Source organism: Calypte anna, chromosome 14 (genome assembly GCF_003957555.1).
Source record: "Calypte anna isolate BGI_N300 chromosome 14, bCalAnn1_v1.p, whole genome shotgun sequence".
Taxonomy (NCBI): domain Eukaryota; kingdom Metazoa; phylum Chordata; class Aves; order Apodiformes; family Trochilidae; genus Calypte; species Calypte anna.
This window is the reverse complement of record NC_044260.1, coordinates 1,218,384-1,239,323: the sequence shown is the minus strand read 5'-3', so window position 1 is coordinate 1,239,323 and position 20,940 is coordinate 1,218,384. Positions and strand designations below refer to the sequence as shown.

General features: G+C 47.8%; 1 protein-coding gene across 1 annotated transcript in view; it reads left to right on the top strand.

Annotated features, from left to right (window-relative positions):
• The window catches only part of CACNA1H (calcium voltage-gated channel subunit alpha1 H), a 208,143-nt gene that overhangs the window by 90,223 nt on the left and 96,980 nt on the right, over nucleotides 1-20,940 (top strand). Inside the window, exons 3-6 of the mRNA XM_030459930.1 lie at nucleotides 6,011-6,122; nucleotides 7,196-7,329; nucleotides 11,921-12,018; nucleotides 17,357-17,516. Of these exons, the coding sequence (XP_030315790.1) occupies nucleotides 6,011-6,122; nucleotides 7,196-7,329; nucleotides 11,921-12,018; nucleotides 17,357-17,516 (504 nt within the window). The remainder of the gene's footprint in view (nucleotides 1-6,010; nucleotides 6,123-7,195; nucleotides 7,330-11,920; nucleotides 12,019-17,356; nucleotides 17,517-20,940) is intronic.

Below are 20,940 nucleotides of genomic sequence, written 5' to 3'. Positions count from 1 at the left end.
TTACCAAATATCATTGAGTTTGGACTGTTCTCTGTGACTTAGAATTCAGGATGAGGTGGAAATTCCAGATTTTTAAGGCTCTTTTTGTCACCAGTGACATGCAGTGATGCAAAGCACTATTACTGTAATTTGCCAGTGTGAGGGCAGCACCCCTAAAAACTGGTTAAGAAGACACTAGGTACTTTTAATTTAATATTTCTACACTGGAGCACCTTCCCACCCATACCCAAACCTTACATCCATGCCCACCCCATCCCCTGCACTGCCCCCATCTCCTTTTCCTGCAAATGTTTTGATGCTCCACAGCTTTGTAGGAACTTCATTGCTATCTCATGCAGTGGCTGCTTTGGGGGTCTGACCATGACCACGAGCATCTTCATGGCATCGGGGTCTGGTGGACCATGCAGGGGGAGAACAAAGCCCCTTTCCTGGAAGGTTGTGGCTTCTCCATCCCTGGAAGTGTTCCAGGCCAGGTTGGATGGGGCTTGGAGCAACCTGGTCTTGTGGGAGGTGTCATTGCTCATGCAGGGAGGTTGCAACCAGCTCATCTTTAAGGTTCCTTCAAACCCAAACCATTCTAAGATTTCCCAAGCTCTCCTCCCACAATCACTTGCAGACAGATGCTGGGCTGGGTGCTTTCCAACCAGGTCCTCAGGTTTCCAATCGACCTCATTTCTAAAGGCAAAGAAGTCTGGGACTTTGCAAAGGAGGAATTACACTCCCAAGTCCTGCTTTTCCCTGAGGAGCAGGACATACCCAGCTCCCCAAGAGTGCTCTGACAATCCCAGTCCCTCAGATGTATGTATGTGTGTGTGTGTCTGTACATATTTAGTGCATTAGTTATATCTTAGACTGTTAAAACTGAAACTTCAATTGGCTGCTTCTTCTGTAAACAGATGTTCTCCTTGTAACTGTCACTTGGCTTTTCTTGCTTCGCAGGAGTCCTCAGCATCGTGTGCCATGTGTCCAGATACCATAACAGCAATAATCACAATCCTGCCAAATCCCAGTGTTTAAAATAATGGGTTAAGACTCCAAAATCCCCTGACTGGCTTAAAAATGATAAGATTATGTGAAAATAGTAAGCTCTGTGGCCTTGTCGTGCTGCTTTTCAGCAACTGAGCATTCAGGCTTTTTGGTTCCTGCCTCTTTCCAACATGGGCACTTAGAAATGAGGGTTGGGGTTGGGATGGGGAACTTTGAAATGAAGCTGAGACTGATCCTGCTGAAGGACCAGGGAATCTGAAGCAGCGTGTCCTTCATCAGAAGGGTTGGGGTCAAAGCAGCACGGTGGTCATACAGTCCTGGCATTTTTTTACTGTGTTTATTGCAGAAATGTTTTTAGATTTAGAGTGATGGATGATGGAGATTATCTCCCTGAAAATGGCTGAACTGCCTAGTGAAGGAGATGGGGTGGGTTATGGGATGTCTGAGCCTGAGCTGGCCCCATGTCACTGGAGGTTTCTGTGCTTGTTGTTTGGAGCGGGGAAATGACTGATGCAAAGCAAACAAAATACCTGCCAGGGCTGCAGGGATGGCAGTCTGCTCTGTACCAATGAGATTTTAAGAGATATTGGAAAGCTTCTTTTCTAGCAAGACAACCAGTTTATCTCTCTTTCATTTTTATATTTAAGAGGGCCTTCAAATTTTGAAGAAAATAATTACATTTTGACTTGGAGGCCAAGAAGTCACCTTATAGCATTGCACAGATATAGAGGGATCTGAAAGTCTCCTAGAAACAAGAATTATCCACATTGTTTTGCTGGCTAAAACTCGGGAAACAGAGACCTAAGCTGCATCATTGCAGTTAATTTTACTTTTCTCTTCAGGCCAAGAATCAGAGGTTTATGGTAGGAAGGAGCTGGGGGATGCTGGGTTTGGCATTGCTTGGTTCAGCAGAGTCCTTCTTCTGCCTGCTGCTGTCCATGCCAGGACATTCAAACCATCTCCAGAGGAGATGGAGCCATCAGGCCTGGCTGGCACTGGTCTTGCAGTGTAATTAAATCTGTACTTAAACTGGTTGCACTAAACAGATGCCAAGAAGAGTGTGAGAACACAGCTTAGTTCTGCTTTTGCTTGGGTTTGTTGTGTGGCCATAAATTCAATGAATGTGAGTCTCTGCTAAACTTAAATGTGAGGGTCTGGATGTTGGGGTGTTGAAGTTCTCCCTCTGGGTTTTGTTTTGTGACCCATGACTGGGTCTGATGGCTGAAGGTGCCATCATGGTGACACCAGGCTCTGCCCCATTCCTCTGGTCCTTCCTTTGGGGCCTCAGATCAGCAATGGGGAAAGTCAGAACTGCTTTAAAAAAAGAGGCAAAAAGGAAAAGTGAAATCAGAGGCCAAATGCAAACTTGTATTCAGGAAACACTTCAAAAATATTGTTGGTGCCACAAAGGACTGTCCCACTGCAGGTTCCTCACTCTGCTCTGCATTGGGCTCCTGCCATTCTGTTTTAAGGCTGGAAACACACCAGCTTTTCCTGAGCAACTGCTTCAACATACCCAGGGATTCTCATCTTCTCATCTCTCCTTTAAATCAAGCCAAGGCCTTACCAGCTGAGCTGGCACAGCAGAGCTGCAGGAGAAGCAGGTCTTCCCCAGGCTGAGGCATCTGCTGGCAACCAGACATCTTCAGCCTTAAGCCACTGGTCTTTCCCTGGACAATTTCAGTGAAACCCTGTGAAAAGCTGCCAGAGAGCATCAGCATCAGGAGAGCATCAGCACAGGGAGAACATCAACATCAGGAGAGCATCAGCATAGGGAGAACATCAACATCAGGAGAGCATCAGCATAGGGAGAACATCAGCATCAGGAGAGCATCAGCATAGGGAGAACATCAACATCAGGAGAGCATCAGCCACTGCAGTAACAGAAGTTGGGGCCAACAACATTTTGGGGCAGGGCCTGGTTCCTGTGTTGCCACTTCCAGACTCAGGGATGGATTTTAGTGTTAGAGGCTGTGTTGATGCTGCCGCTGGGTGCTGTGGGGCTGGGAGCTCTGCTGCTCCCCAGCTCCTGTCTGAAGGGTGTCTGAGGGCTTTGAGCTTGGCCCAGATCCACTTGAGATGTCATCAGCCTGGAATTTGTGGCAGAGGAAGAAATATTAAGCAAATCTATTGCAATTATCTTTGCCTCCAACAGTGAGTCTAGATCTCTCCTGACCATCTTTTGCTTTTAAATCTCGTCACAAAGTTGGCTGCTTTAAAACTGGGTGGTGCTTTGGTGGCCTGGAGAGCAGCAGTTTCCATGGGAACTCAGAAATATCATTTTTGCACAGTCATGGTTTGAGCAGGTGGAAGCCAACACTGCTCCTGCATGACCAGGAGGATCCTGAGGTGGTCTCAGCCCTTGAGAGAAGGTGCCACGTAGGGTGGGAGCAGGAGCCCCATAGGTCTTAGTTTGGTGTCACCATCCCTCTCCTTCCTTCCCCTGACTGCAAAGCCAGGCAGGGTCAGCCCTGAGGCTGCTCAGTCCCATGGGACTTCTGCCACAATTTTGCTATTAGTGGTGGCACAAGCCCAGAGTTGGGCTGCTCTCAGGCTTCTTTCACCACCTCCTCTCTTTTTTTTTCTCTTCTGGGTGTTTTCTCATCATTATTAGAATGGGGCTTTACTTTCTTGATGGGCATTTCAAACTGGCCCAGGGGTTTGCTTTGGTGGCTGGAAACTGGGGAAAAGCAGCAAGCCAGGGGTTAAATCACAGCTTTTGGGGCTCCTCCAGAGCAAGGAAGAGGGAAGTGAGCTGAAATTCCCTTGAAGCTCTGTGCAGTGGAGGGAGGGAGGATTAGTCCTGTTAGGGCAGAGCACTTGGGGTAATCCTGATGGTGAATTAGGGATTTCACTGCCATTAATCTGATGTGAAAATAAATAGGACAGGAGCTTAGTGCCTTTGAGGGAGCCTCAAGCACAGGAGGAGAAGGTGGGCTGGAGGGGCTGAGTGGGGACAGGACCTTCCAGCCCAGACCCCTCCAGCTGCAGCACTTTGGGAAGGGTTGGAGGCTGAGGGAGGATGGGGGCAGTCCTGGGAAACAGCCAAAAGTCCTAAGCAGGGGCTTCCTTTTTTCTTTTTTTTTTTAATAGGTCCAAATCCCCACATTTTTGTATTTTCACTTTAAGGGGAAAAAAAAATACATATTTACTCTGCAAGTATAAGTGAAATGAGTGCAGCTGTTGGCACCCTGGGAATAGCACAGGAGCTGTGTTTACAGGGAGATCCACAGGAATCCCATCAAGCAATGCAAATGTGGTGTGTAGGATGTGGCCAGGGGCTGCTGGGCTTTCTTTGGGTCTGGTGGGAGCTGTTTTCTCTCCAGAGCAGGATTCCCCCTCTGCTGCTTCTCATTAGGCAAAAGGGAAGGGGATTCAAAGAACCCCCAGAGGTGTCAAAAATCAGAGAGAAGTCATTGAAGGGAGAGAGAAATTAAAATAAACTGACACTGGTATTTCAGTGATGCACAAGTCTTCTGGGGCTGTGGCCAGGAGCTTTGTCTGCTCCAGCTCCCTCTGCATCACTGTTGGGGTGACCTGAGGTTTTGTTTTATTTGTTTATCTGATTCCAGGCATTTCCATTTTAGAGCAGAGGGTCTCCAAGTTGTGCTTGGACTCCAAGGTGTTCCTTACTCTGAATTTTCAAATTGAAGTCCTCTCTATAACAAGTGGTTTGAATTCAGCTTTTAGGGAAGCTGCAGGACCTGACCCTACTGATTTCTCTCTTTTTTTTAATCTGGCTAAATGAGAGTGTGTCTGCAAAAGCAGTTTGAGGCTGCAGCCCTGCACTTGCCTCATCTTACACTGTGATAAATCTTGCACTGAGCTGCTAGGACACCAGATGAAATGCTCCTAAAAGCAGCAGGGATAAATATGGTAGGTATTTTTGTTCTGTTTTCCACAGCAGAATTGTTGATATCAGAAATAAGACGAGGTCTGTGTGCTTCTGTCTCTGTGACCCCCTTGCTCGCATACGCCCATGTGTTTGAAGGCAGAAAGGTTTTTCATACACAGATGTTTCCAGTTAGTTTCTCCTAGAACAGTTCTCTCATTCAGGCCTAATTTGTAAAACTCCTGTTTAGGTCTCCCCAGTCTTTTAAAATTATTTTTAATAGTCACACCCACAGCAATAACCATAAGCTCTGAGCCTATTTTGCACTGGTGGGAGTCTCCACTTACTACTTTGAAACTATTACTGTTAGTGTGGTTGAACACTGATGGGTCCTGTAAGAGACTCTGGTTTCTTTTTTGGTGACTAGAAATATCCAACCTTGAGTTCCTTCTGTCCCTTTTGAAGTCTGTGCTGTCCATTCTGGGTCTTGGTTGACATCCCATAACATCTCACCAGCTTGTGCCACCAAGTTTGGCTTCATTTTGCCTTTGTCCTTGGTCGTGATGTGGAAGTCAAAATGGAATCTACAGCTCCTTGAGACTTAGGAACAGGATGGAAAAGAGGCAGCCTGCATCCAGCACCCATTCCTGTGGCTCAAGGTGGAAAGAAGGAGAGCAACCTCACTGGATGGAGCAAAGAACTGGGCATGAGTGATTTCTAGTGATGCCAGAATGAATTCATTTTTCTTCCTCGTGGTTTCTTTAGCTTGGTAGTGAAGGAGTTAATGCTAGTGAAGGTTTGATATGGTTCACTGGTGGTAAAACCCTTTGAGATCTGGAGATGAAAGTTGCTGTGAGAGGAGGAGTGAGGAGCCTGTGCTCTAGGCTGCCCTTGGGTGTGCAGGAAGTTCAGGAGAGGATGAAGATGTGGAGGACTTGGGATGGAAACCAACACCATGGGGCTGGTTGTGCTGTGCAGGCCATGAAAAGTGTCCTTTGTCCCTTCAGCTCAAGAGGAGTACCCTTCCTAAGGACTGCTCCTCAATGGCCAAAATCTTCAGACTTTTGGCTTCGTTTTATTTCATGCTTGCAGGAGTGAAAGCTTTGTGAGGTGTAACCACCCTGGGGCTTCAGCTTTCCCTCTCCCAATGGCCACTGAAGCATTCTGCTCTCCTTAACCCTTTCCTCCCACCTGGTTCGAGCATGTCAGCATGTTGGTCATCCTCCTGAACTGTGTCACCCTGGGCATGTTCCAGCCCTGTGAGGACGTGGAGTGCCAGTCAGAGCGCTGCACCATCCTGGAGGTAAGGAACCCAACACTGCACCACTGGGACATGGGAGGTGTGGTGGGGTGGCCATCCCAGGAGCTGGGACCCCCATCTTGTCCCCTTTCCCCAGGATTCAGCCATGAAAGCCTTTCCATAGGGATGGGTTTTCCAGTGCAAGGTCTATCCTCCAAAGAGACCTGCTGCCATGGCTCTAGGTGAGACCTGAAGGCTGACATTTGGGCTTATCCCAACAAACATCTGGTAAAGGTAGAAGGGCTCAAACTGAGCATCTGTCTCCCACTGGAGATGTTGAACATTTCTTAATTACAGGGTGGCCAATGCCCAAGGGAACCTCCTGCTCACAGTCGGTTCCATCTCAGCCAGCTTGCTGACAGCATCTCCTGGATTGCTGCAGTCTGGTCCGTACAATTTGGCACCAAGGGCTTTGCCATTTCATTCCCTTCTTCATGAACCAAAAAGCACAGGACAGCCCTGTGTAAGTCTGTCCTCTGCAGCAGAGCCCACCAGCTGAAGTGCAGCATCCCCCAGAGCCAGGACGAGTGACCTTTGGGAACTGGATGCCCACACAAAGCTCACAGCCCCTTGGTGGCCACCCCAAGCTTAGTAGGGCATCACGCTTGTCACTTCATTCCTCACTGCCTCCTGGCAATCCCCTGGCTGCCATATGCCCACAGGATTGGTTTTGGAAGCCCATCCTGGCAGCATCTGGTGCGTGGGCTGCACCTTGGCGCTGGGCTTCCTGCAGCAACTCAGTTCTCATGCTTGGAACCAACTTTTCCTCTTTCTGATGCATTACATCAACTCGTACAACAGGGATGTCCTTATGTCTTCATCAGGAGATTAACAGAAGCTGCTAATGCTTCCCAGGCAGTGGCCTGACCTGGGTGCTATGCTCAGGGGTTGCCTGCACCCATCAGATCCCCCAGATTTTGTTTCTGTGTTTGGTGGGTGGCACTGTGGTTGTTGGTGCTTTGCTTTGCCACGGCTGCCAGGTACACAGGGTGCCTCTGTGGTGAGAGCCCTCCTGTCTGCTCTCCCTGGTAAGAGCAGAGCAGAACTGACTGTAATCATCTTTTACTGCTCTCCAGGCATTTGATGACTTCATTTTCGCGTTCTTTGCGGTGGAGATGGTCATCAAGATGGTGGCTCTGGGGATCTTCGGGCAGAAGTGTTACCTTGGAGATACATGGAATCGCCTGGACTTCTTCATCGTGATGGCAGGGTCAGTAACAAAACCCCATCAATTTGTTCTTTGCAGTGAAAGCAAGAAAACCCCAGAGAGCCAAACCTTGTAGGTTGTCCTGGCTGGTTTTTGTAAAGTCTTCTGAAAGTTGCCAGGCTCAAGCCAAAGCAAAGTCTCAGAAGTCTCATTTGAGACCATGCCAGATGATGGGGTGGGGTGTGAACGGGAGGGCAAAAGCCACCAGGTTGTCACTACCAATCTTTTGTGTCATCTCTGTCAAGCTGAGGGCATGCTGACCTAGTCCTTGTGATGGCCAGGATGTCCCAGTGCTCAGGGGTCAGGCTGCTGCCTCCAGCACATGGCAGCTCAGCCCCACTCCTGCTCTGGGACAGCGTGAGGCAGAGAGGCAGAAATTGGCCAAACAAGGAGAATCTAGCCCCAAAATCTGGCTCAGACAGTTGAAATGCCAGTGGAAGAAGCTGGCTTGAAGTTGGCTCAAATTACAAGTGCACATAAATGCCTCCTGTAAACTTCTCCTGGTTGACATTTTAATAGCCTGTCCCACAGCTGCTCGTTGGTGTAGTGTTAATAAACAGAGAGAGGGAAGATCTGGGTGCTTTTGACACCAGTTCCCTCACACCCATTCGGAAGAAACTGAGTGGACTTAAAGCTTGGCAAGTCCAGAAGTGTTTGGGGTTTTTTTTTCTATAAATAAATTTATTTTAGGAACCCCAGGCTCTTGTACTTGCTTACTATACCCTAGAAAGTCATCGACTGCTTTAATTACAGAGCTCTGCCTTATTTCTAAATTCCTGGGTTTATAATGACCAGCCTGGGGTTAATTAGAACATTCCTGTAATATGTTGGAGCATTTTTCCCCTTACATTACTGATGTAAAATCTTTGCTGCACTAATGGAGTTTTGGTTTTGCTCCTTGTTATTTGTCTGGAATACAATTAGGAATGGCCTTCTTGGGTTGAATAAAACATGGGCCCTCCTGAGCTGAGCTTCCTTTGAACCTGTTTGTGGTTACAGCCTGGGCAAGAACAGCAGAGACAACAAAAGGAACAGTTAATTATTTTTTTCTAGTCTAAAAAGTGCTGTAGCATTTAAGCCAGAGGTAGTAAGAGAAGAATGAGGCTGTGGCTGCAGGGATCAGAAATCAGCCATCCATCACTGACAGACCAGCAGTGTTCCCCATGCTGATCCTGCAGGATGAGCTCTCCTGATGGATGAGCAGAGGTTGTCCACATCATCAAACAGCTCATCCCAGAGAATGAAGCAGTAGATGCAGGCAGAAAGGCTGAGCCCCTCTGCTTATACCTCAGAGGCAGGTCTGGCACCAGGATCTTTGGTCAGATAGCCCCTGGGACAAGGGGGAAGGTGGCTGCTGAGTCCATTTGGGAGTTTTCCAAGGTATTTTCCCACCCTCCATGGCTGGCAAATGTTTGAGAAGAGGGAAAACTGCAGAAGCACCAGGAGATCCTGATGAGGAGCCCTGCTGCCAGTCATGTTGGTCAGGCTCCCACCACTACTGTTTGATCCAGCAACTGGAGGTGGTTTCGGCAGGGAAGGCACTACTGGGATAACTGGAGTTGTGTTTTTCAGCAGGTGGAGGGATGTGATGAATTTATTATGAGGCCTTTTCTGATAAGAAGGGTAACAAGTGGCAGGCAGTGCATAGTTTGTCCCATTTGGCTTACTAGCAAGGATACCAAAGACAGTGGAATATAAGCAGGGAAATTACAAAATAAACATATATTCTGCCTGTAGCAACAGATTGTGTCTGAAGTTTGTTCCAGCACTGAAAGCCCTTTCATGTTTTGCTCGCCTGAGAAATGTGCCCTGGAAAATTTCAGACAGAATAGAGCTTACAACCCTTCCCTCTGTCCAGCAGCCAAGTTGAAAACGTTTCCTGAGCATCAAAAATGTTGCCCACAGAAGCTTGAAGCCAGAGAGATTTCTTGTGCATCCAGTCCCTGGAGAAGTTGCAAGCTCAGGGGATACAGTTTGGACATCTTTAACTTGACTGCCAGCTGAAGGACTGGAAGATGTTCATGGCAGAAGACAAAGGCTTGTGCCTCTTTTTTTGTTTCTTTTTTTAAGTACCCAGAGGCTGTAGAGAATCACGTACCCAGTGCCTGTCCACCCTGCATCTCCAAGATTTCCTGCTCCAGCAGGTTCCTGTTGGGCATTTCCAGGGTGTTCTTGGTATACAAGTGTGATATTAGAACAGGACCTCAGGCATGGCCTTGGCAAAGAACCCTTTGACTGTCTCATGGAGGATTCAAATGTTTTTCTGGTTGTAGAAGTTCCAATCTAAAATCCATCAATTGAAGCTTGATGGATTGTTTCGGGCTGGCTGCAGTGGGTGATGTAGATCCCCCTCAGACTTACTTTCACATCCTAGATGGAGTATCACAGAAGTCCAAAGTGTCAGGGTCACAAAGTCTGGTTCCTTGGCCAAATTCTGGATTATTCCTCTTTTATCCAACCCCTGTTGAAAGTCCAAGGGCCAAGTAAGGCCCCAGGAGCTGCCCTGGGAGCAAACCCAGCTCCCTCTGTCTCATTTCATACCCCTTTGACGTGCCATTAGTAGCTGAAGGAGTGTATCAGTTACACTAAAATCCACTTACTCAGCCACCTCCTAAATTATGAGTGTGCTGCAGTAGGTCCAGGCCAGCAAAGAGATTCAGGCTTTGGCATAATTCACTTCAGGGACTTTAAACAATGCTTTATCTCTTCCTGCAAGTCTATTCCTGCTGTTCAGAGCTGATTCCTGGTGCTGGGTACAGCCCCCTTGCTGCAGGTGTGAATGGGCATCTCCAATGTCTTTCCCACTGTGTGCTCCTTCTTGGGGCTGCTTAATGAACACAAACATTACATTTAAAACCTGCTTTTGTACCAGGCTGAATTTTAAAGTTATTCCTCATGGTGGGCTCAGTTCCTACGTACAAGCTTTAAGGTGGTTTTGATTTATAAAGGCAAACTGCTTCAGAGAAAAGAAAAATATATCTCTGGAAGGTTATCACTAAAACCAGCTTCAAGTCATCAGGGCCTCTGCAAAGGTTCATGAGCCAGAGTCAGCTCAGTGCAAAACCAGTGATGTTGTGGGGTTACACCAAACAGGTTCAGGACAAAGACAAAAGAGAAGGAAACATCAGAACATGTAGATTTTCCCAGTTAAACTTTGTGCAGCAGGGCAAGGCATCAAATCCCAAGTGTGAGGCTCTTGTGGAGCAGAGCACAGACAGGCACAGGGGTGGTGATGGATGAGCTTGAGCAAAACTGGCCTGAAACCAAACCTGATTCTGCAGTTGCCTGAAATCCATTCAGCTGAATCTTCTTGATGGCACAGAACAATTTTGGTCTCTCTTGGCTGCAGGATGCCCGAGTTGAAAACCTCTGTTTCTACCAAAGCCTCTGAAGCACTTGGTTGTAGCAATTCAGCTCCTATTTGCCTTCCTCCTTCCCTATTTTGTTTGTTTATTTTTTAAGAAACCAAAACAAAAGCTCTTTCTCCATGGGATCCAACAGTTTGCTCACAGGGTTGCTTTTGATGCTGTTCTGTTATTTGAACAGGCATGGGGAGAAATTTGTGACATATTTACAAGTGCTTCCCTGTAGTCAAACCCATAAATTGTAATTACAGCCATGCTAACTAGCCATAACCCCATTAAAAAAACAACACTACACCCATTTGCCACTCATTGCTGTAAAAGAGAAAAAAAACTGACTTGCCTTAACGTCCTTCCCAGCCTGGGAGAGAAATGTTTGTGTGAAATGGAGACAGAGCATGAAAAAGAAAGTGTTCCCTATTCTTAATAATAAAATGGAAACCAAGCTACTTTAGTGGCATTTTGGCAGCTTGGTTATTCACATCTTGGTCACCGGGGGAGAGAGAAGCTGGTGTGAAAATAGGCTGGGGTGCTAGTAAGGTGTTTAATATCAGAACCATCTTAGTGGCTTTGAGCTGCATGGGGTTGGGCACTGAGGGAGAAGTTAATGAGAAGGGATTGCAGCAGGGCTGGGGGGTGAGCAGAGAGCTGGGGGTCCCCATCTGCCCCCAGGGCTGGGGCACCAATTTTGCTGCTCCTCATCGTGCCAAATCCTGCTTGCCAAGGAGGTGCCTGTGTCTGTTAAGTCAGGAGAATGCCTGCCTCCCAGCCCCAGATCCTAGGGGTATTTTCAGTCTCTCAGAAGCTGAAATGTCCCTTTTATCTCCTCTCAGCAGCACGGGACACGTTGGGAGCTGCAGACACAGAGCAGGTGGGTTTGTAAATGCAGGCAGCCCCAGCACCCTCTGTCTAAGGGGACAAGAGGAAATGTCCTGAAGTTGCACCAGGGGAGGTTTGGGCTGGATATTAGGAAGAATTTCTTTACTGAGGGAGTAGCTGGGTGTTAGAACAGACTGCCTGAGGAGGTGGACACAAAATCAGCATCTCTGGAAGTATTTAAAAACCACGTAGATGAGGCACTTCAGGCCATGGCGATACAGATCTTGATAAATCCCTGTTATCTATTTTATGTGGGGGGAGATGTCGACGGTTGGTTGGACACGGTGATCTTGCAGGTCTTTTCCAACTGTGACAATTCTGTGAGCCTGACACTTTTCCTCTTTTCCCCACAGCATGATGGAATATTCCCTGGATGGACACAACGTCAGCTTGTCTGCCATCCGCACCGTCCGGGTGCTTCGGCCGCTACGAGCCATTAACAGGGTCCCAAGTAAGTGACACCTTTGTCCCCATCACCCTGGGGCTGTTATTATTATTATTATTATTATTATTATTATGCCCTTAGAAAATGGGTAGGGGAATGGATTTGATACCTGGGGTGCTAAATTTTTGTGGCTGTTTTTCAGTGTTTTCCGTAAACTCTCTGAGGTAAATAACTCTCTTCTCCTCGTGTGAAGTAAATAACAAAGTTCTGCTAAAAAGAAAAGTTCAGTTCTAAGAGGGATCTTCTTGCCCAGAATGGGTTCATTTTCCCCTCTAAGTTATTTAAGGCCTTTATTTAAGGCCTATCTGTCTTCAGGATTAGAAGCGAGCAGCCTCTGTTGCTGGTAAAATACCGCAGGAGGTTTGTGGTCATGTAGAACAAAATTGGGATCACCCACGGTAGAAAGTTCAAGTGGCCCCTAAATCCATTTTCAAGTGGCTTCAGCTGCTTGTCTTCTAAATCCAGTTTCAAAGACAAACCAACAAGTTGAAATAATTTCCTGCTGGAATCATCTGAGCAATCCTTTGCAAGGCACTAATTTCATAGCGCTTCCATCAGATCTTTAAAACCCAAATCCACTCAATTCAAAACGAAACAGCATTGTATGGAAATCACACAAGTTTCTTGCAAAAAAGAAAAAATACATTTCCTGTTCCTTTTTCAAAGCATATTTTGAATGACACAGCCCCACCAGTCCTTGCTGAACATCCTGCTTAGATTAATTGCCCATCTTGTCGACACATCTAGGGACAGCAAAACAAACTCCCCCAGAAGGGTTTCAGTTCCAGTCTTTAGATGAACATGCAAAGGAAACAGATGGGTGTTTACGCACAGGAGCCTTTGAAGTTTCTCTCTGAGCTAATTTTTTTTTTTTTTCAGTATTTAAAAAAAAAATAAATCTGTAAATTCTACAGTGACATCATTAGATGTGAAAAACAAAATGAAATGAAAGATTAAAAAGGACCCTCTGGAGCTTTGTTTTCCTAAGGAGGTTTTGTTACCAGGGTTTCTGACCAACCCAAAAGCTCAACACAAAGTTTTCCTCTGGGTTTTGGAGCGTGGTGGCTCCGTGGTCTCGTGGGGACAGGGAGAGCAGAGGGACCCTGGCTCAGGGCCCTGCCAAGGTTTCAGGTTGGGGTGAGGATCAAGCTTGCTCTGGAGTGATTTAAAACCATGAAACATCTCAGAGCAATCCCTTGAAACAGTGGGAGTCTCAAGCTGGGATTCAGCTGGGCTGAGAGCAGAAGCTGGGGGAATTTGAGGATTTACATGCCAATTAAACCAAGGCCTGGGGATCCAAACGCCTCCAAGTCTGGGTGAAATTTTGGTCCAGGTCCAGCTTGAGGCTTTCTTCCCTAGGAGTTTTATATTGAAGATTTGAAGTAAGTCTTTTAGGCTGTCTTCTGCTGCACTTACCCTTTTTTTTTTTTTTTCAAAAACAATAGAATATCTTCCATTTTTTTGTTACTAGTATGTGAGATTTATTCCAAAGAGCTCAGTCCCAGTTTGGAGCTGAGCTGCTTGGTTTGACAAGCAGCTAGGCTGGTCTTACAACACTACCAGTGTCTTGAACAAGTGCCAGGGCAGGATTAGTATTCTTAGAAATATCTCTGTTCCTGGAGGGCAGATAATCACAGACTTCACTTGTTTATGACACACTAACTGCATCCACTTCTGCCATTGATACTTTTACTCTTTCAGACTGATGTAATCCAGAGTCAGCAGAGAAAGGATAGCCACAGTCCTCTGCTTTGTTGTATTTTGGCAGTTTCTGGTAATAGCAGAGTTATATTTCTAGTCTTTCATCCATGGGGATGCTAGAGCTCAGCTGAAGGATTACCTTGGACACCCAGCACATCCCAGGCAGCAGGTCCTGCTCAGCCCTGTCCCCAGCACTGGGACAGTCACCTTTCCCTGGCCACTGCAGGAAGGCTTTTTTGGCTGTAGCAGAAATGATTTCAAGCAGGTAGGAATTACAGGTGGTGTTAGAGCAAGCAGAAAGGAGGAGAAGACCCATGAAAAATAGCCTGGAGATTTATCCCCATGATGCCTGGGCACTTCCCTGGGTTTCAGCCAGTGCTTAGCTCTTCACTTCCAGGCACAATAAATTCACCCACAAGATTATTTCATTTTTATTTTATTTGCTAGTAAATGAAAGGAGAACCCTGTCCAATAAAAACAACATCTCTATTAGAAATTATGCCTTGAAAATGGCTGGAAAAAATAGAATTCCTGCAATTTATACGTTTGGCAAGGGGGCTGTAGTTGCATGGTTTTTCTTAGTACTGATCCCTTTTTTTTCAGGTCCATTTCACTGTCTTATTTTTGTTTTTCTACTATGTGGTTTAGACCAGGCATCACGTGGAATGGGAACGAAAAGAAATCCTGATCCTCATTTCATCCTAACAATGCTGATGCTCTTCTCCCATGGCACACTTGACATTCTGCTGAGAGCCCAGAGCACCCTTAGTGGGTAGCAAACAGATGGATTCAATCTCAAGAACGGTGCCACTAAACAACCCAAAATACCAAAAGTAGCTGAGCAGAAAGTTGTCTGGCACAGGGAGATAAATTCGAACCATTTTTGGAAAAAAAAACAAAACAAAAAAGGAAGAATATTAGTGAGAGTGGGGGAGGAAAGAAAAAAAAGAAGAAGAAAAGCCCAGCATCGTTTTTCCAGTGGGAATTCAGTGAGGCTTTTCTGCTTTTCCAAAGATAGATTTGGAAGAGCAGTGCTATGAGATGTGCTCCTGGGGGGTTTACAGTGACAACACGTGCTGGGAACGAGCGTGGCTGAAATCCACCCCCCACTGCCTCCAGCTCTGGGGCTTCCCCTCCATGCCCGGCTGGCACCTCCTTCCTGCTCCTGGGGACTGGCATCCCACACCACCCCTGGGGCTGGCACAGCCTGGCTGCCAGCTCCCTGCCAGCTCCCTGTCTCTGCCCTGCGGGGTGGCACTGGCGCCAGGGTGGCACGGGGAGGGGGTTTGGAGGGGCTGGCACCAGGATGGGTGCCCAGAATGTGGCATCCACGGGAGGCGCCAGCAGCGAGGAGCCAGGAGGCCATGGAGACCATGAAAGGCTCTTGCCCTGGGATGCAGCGGTTATTACTCACAGCTAATTATTTATTATTTATTTAATTAATTATTATTTATTAGTGCAGACTTGTTGGCAGGGGTGGTTTGTCCTCTCGTGCCATGCTGACAAGGTAAGGTCAGCTCCAGCTTGGCTGGGTGGTGCTTCTGCTGGCAAGAGGCAGAGGAGGAGTGAGGGGAAGCCCTGGGACAGGGCTCTGGCTCCTGCCCACATTGCCTGTGCCAAGGATGGGTGTTGGTGCCCTGAGAACCTGCTCCTCTCATCCCTGGGGTCTGCACTCCCTCCTGAGGGTCAGGGAGGATGGAGCCAGGCACTTCTCAGTGATGTTCAATATCAGTCAAGGGGTAAGGGGTAGAAGTTGGAGCATAGGAGGTTCTGTGTAAGGAAAAGCTTTTTCACTGTGAGAGTGACAGAGCATTGAACAGATTGCCCAGTGAGGCTGTGGAATTTCCTTCTCTGAAGACATTCTGAACCTGAATGTGTTCCTGTCTGACTCCTCTAGCAGTATACTCATCCTGCTCTGGCAGGGGGGTTGGACTTTGATGATCTCTCAAGGTCCTTTCCAAGCCCTAACATTCTGGGATAGAGATGCCAGGCTGCAGCCCTGGATTAGCAGGAGAGGCAGCAGGCAGTGTAGAGAAACAAGATAAACCAGGTGCCTCGAGTTGCCAAAGAGTGGGTGTGAGTCCACCTGTGCCTGGTTAGGACAGGCCCCTATTGGGCATGAGCAAGACCAGGGGGCCAATAAAGGTGGGACCCACACCCACAGAGGAAGCTCACTCTTGTGCCAGGCAATGGAGAAGCCAGCAGCTCGTCGAGCCTCAGGAGTGAGAAAGGCTCCTCCTGCTACAAGGCAGGACTTGGGAACTGGCTGGGGTAAAAAGCCAACGTGGAAATTGGTGAGGGAAGAGGGACTGTGGCAGTGTTCATGCTGCTGTGTTCCAATGGAATGACTGATGGAGAGAAGCATCCTGCTAGGGAAAACTGAGGGAAAGAAGTTGTGCCCATGCAGACGGGCAGGAAAAAGTGTCTGCAGAGCCTTTTAGTGGGATAAAAAGCCTCCCATGGTGGCAGTGTCACCTTACCCAGCAGCCACATTGATTTCCAGCATGCCATCATCCTGAGCCCTGCTCTCTGCCAAGCTCCCAGGTTTGGTTTCTGGTTTTATTCTTTTCTATAATTTAACACTTGCTTTTGTCTCTTCCTCTCTTCATTTGTTCTCCTCTCATCAATTATCAGCAGTTGAAATGATGGCAGGTCAGTGTCTCAGAGGTTCATTTAACCTCTAGTGACCTACCAAGCTGGAATTCATTATTCCCTTCTTATTCCTGCTTTATCCTTGAGTTTCAAGGCACCCTCAGGTGCCAGCCCAGTCCCTGCCTCCTTGCCCAGTTTGCCCTGGGCAGCAATGCTGGGAGCATGCTGGATGGGGATGCAAGGGTTAACTGAGGCTCTGCAAAGTTGACTCATTCCTCAATCTCATTTGGGATGGAAGAGCTTGTGCAGAAATCAGCATCTCCCTGGCAGCAGAGGTGCTGGGAGAGCCCCTGCCCTGCACACAGAGCCTTGCAGGGAGGTGTGGGACCATCTGGGAAGGTCTCCCTGCAAAGGAGGAGGGGAAGGAAGCAGAGCTGAGAACTTTAATTAGGGGAAGAAACATTCAGATCCTGCTTCCCCTCCTCAAAAAAAGTAAAATATTTCCCTTGCTTGGGAGTCCTACAAGCTTTGGAGCATGGGTGTCTCTGAGCTGCCAGTGGTGGTCAGTAAGGAGTCCTCTGTGGAGGAGCTGTTGCAGAGGAGGCCCAGGGAGCAGTCCCAGCTCTCATCCTACACGAGGCATTGTTTAGGGGAACAATTTGTGTAATTCATGAGAGATGTTCAATATGTTTATAAATATATATTTTGACAGTTTCTCGGGAGGCTGATGGCTTGCGAGGGCGTTTCTGCAGAAGAGCTGCTTTGTAGCTTTGCCTGTGTTTGTGTGTTATTAAGTGCTGTGTTTCAGAAAACATCTGAAATTCCCACTCTGAAGTCCACCCTTTGGAGATATCCTCTTCGTTTCCATGTGCTGCCAAGCATTTTGCACTCTTTGCCTTCCTTTCCAGCCTGAAGGCTTAGGGGAAAACACAACCATCCCAGTTTCTCTGCCCAGGACACACTGGTTGCAGAACCAAGGTGGGAGTAGTGTGGCATTCCTGCTGTCCCCATCGCAGTGCTCCTCTAACCTGTTTTCTCCTTCTCCCCACAGGTATGAGAATACTTGTCACCCTGCTGTTAGATACTCTGCCTATGTTAGGCAACGTCCTCCTCTTGTGCTTCTTTGTCTTCTTCATCTTTGGGATCGTCGGTGTGCAGCTCTGGGCAGGGCTGCTGAGAAACAGGTGTTTTCTAGACAGGAATTTTGCAACGTAAGTACAGCAAAGAAAATCTTCACCCTTTCATCCTTTCCTCCCTCTTCTCTGATGGAGAATTCCCAGCTGTCAGTGGGGTGAGCATCCAGCAGCATGTGGATAAGAGCACGATGTGGCTGTGCTGCAGTGGCAGCTCTGCAGCTCCTACCTGAGCTGTCATCTTGATTCACAAGGTTGTTGGCTTCAGGGCTCTGAGACTGGGTAGGTATTTTTGTATGAAAAAAAACAAACAAATGCTTGTCACCAAGTTTACTGAGGATTTGGAGTGGCTTTCTGATGTTTTCTCTCTGTACCTGAAGGACAAAGACATTAGTGGTTTGGATTATCTCTGTCCGAGGAAGCTGAGTCCCTGACTCAGGAAATTTAAGGATTTAGAACAAACAAAAGTATTAGAATGCTCCTCAAACTGTCAGGTCTCAAAACTGTGCAGGTCTGGGAGGTCACCTAGCACACCACACCACCTGGCAGGAGGTTGATGAGGTGTTCTGCACACTGGTGCAGACAACACCATGGAGATGCTGCTGGAACACACAAATAAGTCTTTGTAGGTGTATTGCAATGAGGAGCTTGACATGAAAAGCATTAAAGACTTTCTACACTGCTCTCAGTCCGGGACAGGCATCAGGTATGGGCAGCACATTTGATCACCTTCTCTTTTTGCTGCAAACTTTAGTTTTGGTTCTCCCAAGACCAACCTCCCTGCCAGGTGCTGAGGGGTGCTAAGAGGCTTTAATTTTCCTGGGACCCACACCCATACCCTGCCTATTTAAACCCAGCCCGTGGCTCTCAGTCCTTGGTTGAGCTGTGATGTCTTCACATTTGTCTTTGTTCCTGGTTTCTTTGGCTCCTGCCTGAGTTTATTGGGTGAGTCCTGATTCTGGTTCACTGTTTGCCATTTCTGGGGCTTTGCATGGGTCCTGCTGCCACCCCTGGGCTCTGCATGCTGTGTTCAGACTCTGTGGGTGCTGCTGGCACTGAGATGACCCTTGGTTCATCCCCTGCCATGGAACAGTCCTGCTCTTGCTGCTCCCCAGTGTGATCCTGAGCTTGGGCTGTTGTGCACTTGCCCCTTGGGAGGTGCAATGTGGAGACAGCTCAGAACCCATCAGGGCAACAGAGGAAGCTTCTGTGGAAAAGGAAGCCTGGGAAAATCCTCCTGAAGGGCTCCTGTCAGACACTGCTAGAGATAGAGATAGTGGCTCAGAGGTGAGAAAATACCTGAGGCTGATGTATGGGGGCAACTCTACCTCTGTAACAGGAGACAGAGCCTGTAACTAGACCTGGCTGTAATCATCTGCTGCCTACACCTTGTACTGTGTCTGGGAGACAAGCAGAGGTTGTCCTGACCTTCCTCAAGTCCTGTTCCTGCCTCTCATTGATTAGTCCTGGGGCTTTCAGCCCTCAGAGACTTTTTCTACCCTGCAGACCATCTCTGATGGCACTTAATCATCCCATCAGATGGGAAGGTAGAAAGTTGATGAATCTGCTATGTGTGTATCCTCCTGCACCTGCATCTTGATGACCCAACCTTGCAAGCTCTCTCCTGCACCCACAGCAGCTGTTTGGTGGTCCCCAAAAGCCTCCATCACTCAGAGTAAGCCCCGAGTTGTTGTTTCCAAGTCCAAAGGGTGGTGTTGAAGCTAGGTTTGGGCATCAGGGCTTTGAGCACACGGAGTATAGAGTTGTAATTAGCTTCTGTGAGTCCCTCTTATCTCTTCAACCAGGTTTCTGAAATGCCATGTGATTTCCTGCAAAGTGGAGCTTTTAAAATTAACCACAGGGGAAAGTGTTTGCTAAGGAGAGATATTAAGCAGCAGGGAAATCAGGCTGTTGTGTAATGGTCATTAGCAGCAGCAAAGGCATCGCAGGATTTTCTTATCAGGGTCTTAGCCCTGGTCACTGAAGGCAAAATTGGGCTTCTCATCCTAAGCCTCAAGGACCTGTGTTTGGAGAGGCAGGAGGTTTGTGAGATCTTCCTCCTGCTTTCCTGCAGCTCTGCACTGCCCTCCTCAGCAATAGGTGGGGGAGAATTTGGGTGGCTGTGGGCTGTTGTGTATTGATACTGTGACTGAAGTTCAGGGCATTTCAGAGAAATCTGGAGAAATGGCTTCAGGCATGTCCACAGGACAGGGCTACCCCTGCTCTTCTGGTGCCAGTATTAGTGGGAGGAACGTGGGCTGCTCTGATCCCATTACCCAGACTGAAGCTACTGCCTTGGCCTGTGGTTAGCTTTAGACCTGAGGAACTTGGCTGCAATGAACCAGTCCCTCCATTTCCAGGTAGAAGCTGTTCCAGCTTGATTGGTGTGAAAGTTTTGGACAATCTGGATGAAACTATTTTTTTTTTCTCCCTCTTGTTTCTGATTCATTCTTCTGAATCCATAGTTCCAGGCATCAGGATATGGTTCACCCCTGCAGTGGTCTTCAACACCTCAACAGCAAGCTGCATGGAGTGGCAGTGACAGGGAGAGCATTTCAGGGTTCCATCTTCCTGCTGTTGTGCAGATGGACCAAAACATACAGCATTGGACCCAAACTAGGAGGTCTTGCTGACCAGCAGCAGGATGCCAGCTGCCTGCAAGAGTGTGTGGAGACAGAGGCAAAGTCAAGCCTAGGGTTGGGCTGGAAAGGATCCAACACTGTGTCCTCATGTTCCACCCCTGGGCTGAGTTGCTGTGCTCAGCTTCAGTGCTGGAGAGCCCTGACCATTGGTCCCCTTCAAGGGAGAGCTGCCAAAGAGAACAAAACCAGCAAAACCTTCATTTAAAGGATGCAGGATTAAAGTTAAGCCCTGGTTTTGGTTAGAAGTAAACAGATTAGAGCTCTGGGAAAAGGGGAATGAGATTCTCGTTATTTAGTTTTGTCTGCCAAGTCCCACTGAATCCCAATAATGAGGTCATCAGCCTAAAATAATGTTTACCAACCCTTCAGCAGGCTGTTGGGGGCTGGAGGATGGGCAGGCAGGCTGTGGACCTGAGTTGGGGCTGAGTACATGATGGTCCTGGCTCACATTTACCTTCCAGCCCCAGAAAGGGGAAGATCAGTGTTCTTGGCAGGACTCACCTTGGCACTGGTGCCCACCCCTCCCAGATGACACCAGAACTGCTGTAAAGAGAGGGTGAGCAGCTGAACAGAATCCAGGGTGCCAGGCAGGGAAGGGTCATAGCCCCAAAGGATTTCTGGAGTGAAGCAAGAGTAAGTGAGCTCAGAGCCTGGGGCTTCCAATCCAGTTTATCTGCTGTGTGCTTCTTTGCACACTCACTGCCAGCAGCTTTCTGGGTCATTCAACTTTACAGCAGGCATCAGATGGAAGAAGTGATTTTGATTTTGCCATCATTCTTCCCTGTAGGAACCTTTCTTTCTTTTTTTTTTTTTTTTACCTTTTCCTTGAAAGCTGGCCTCTGCAAATAAAGAGACTATTT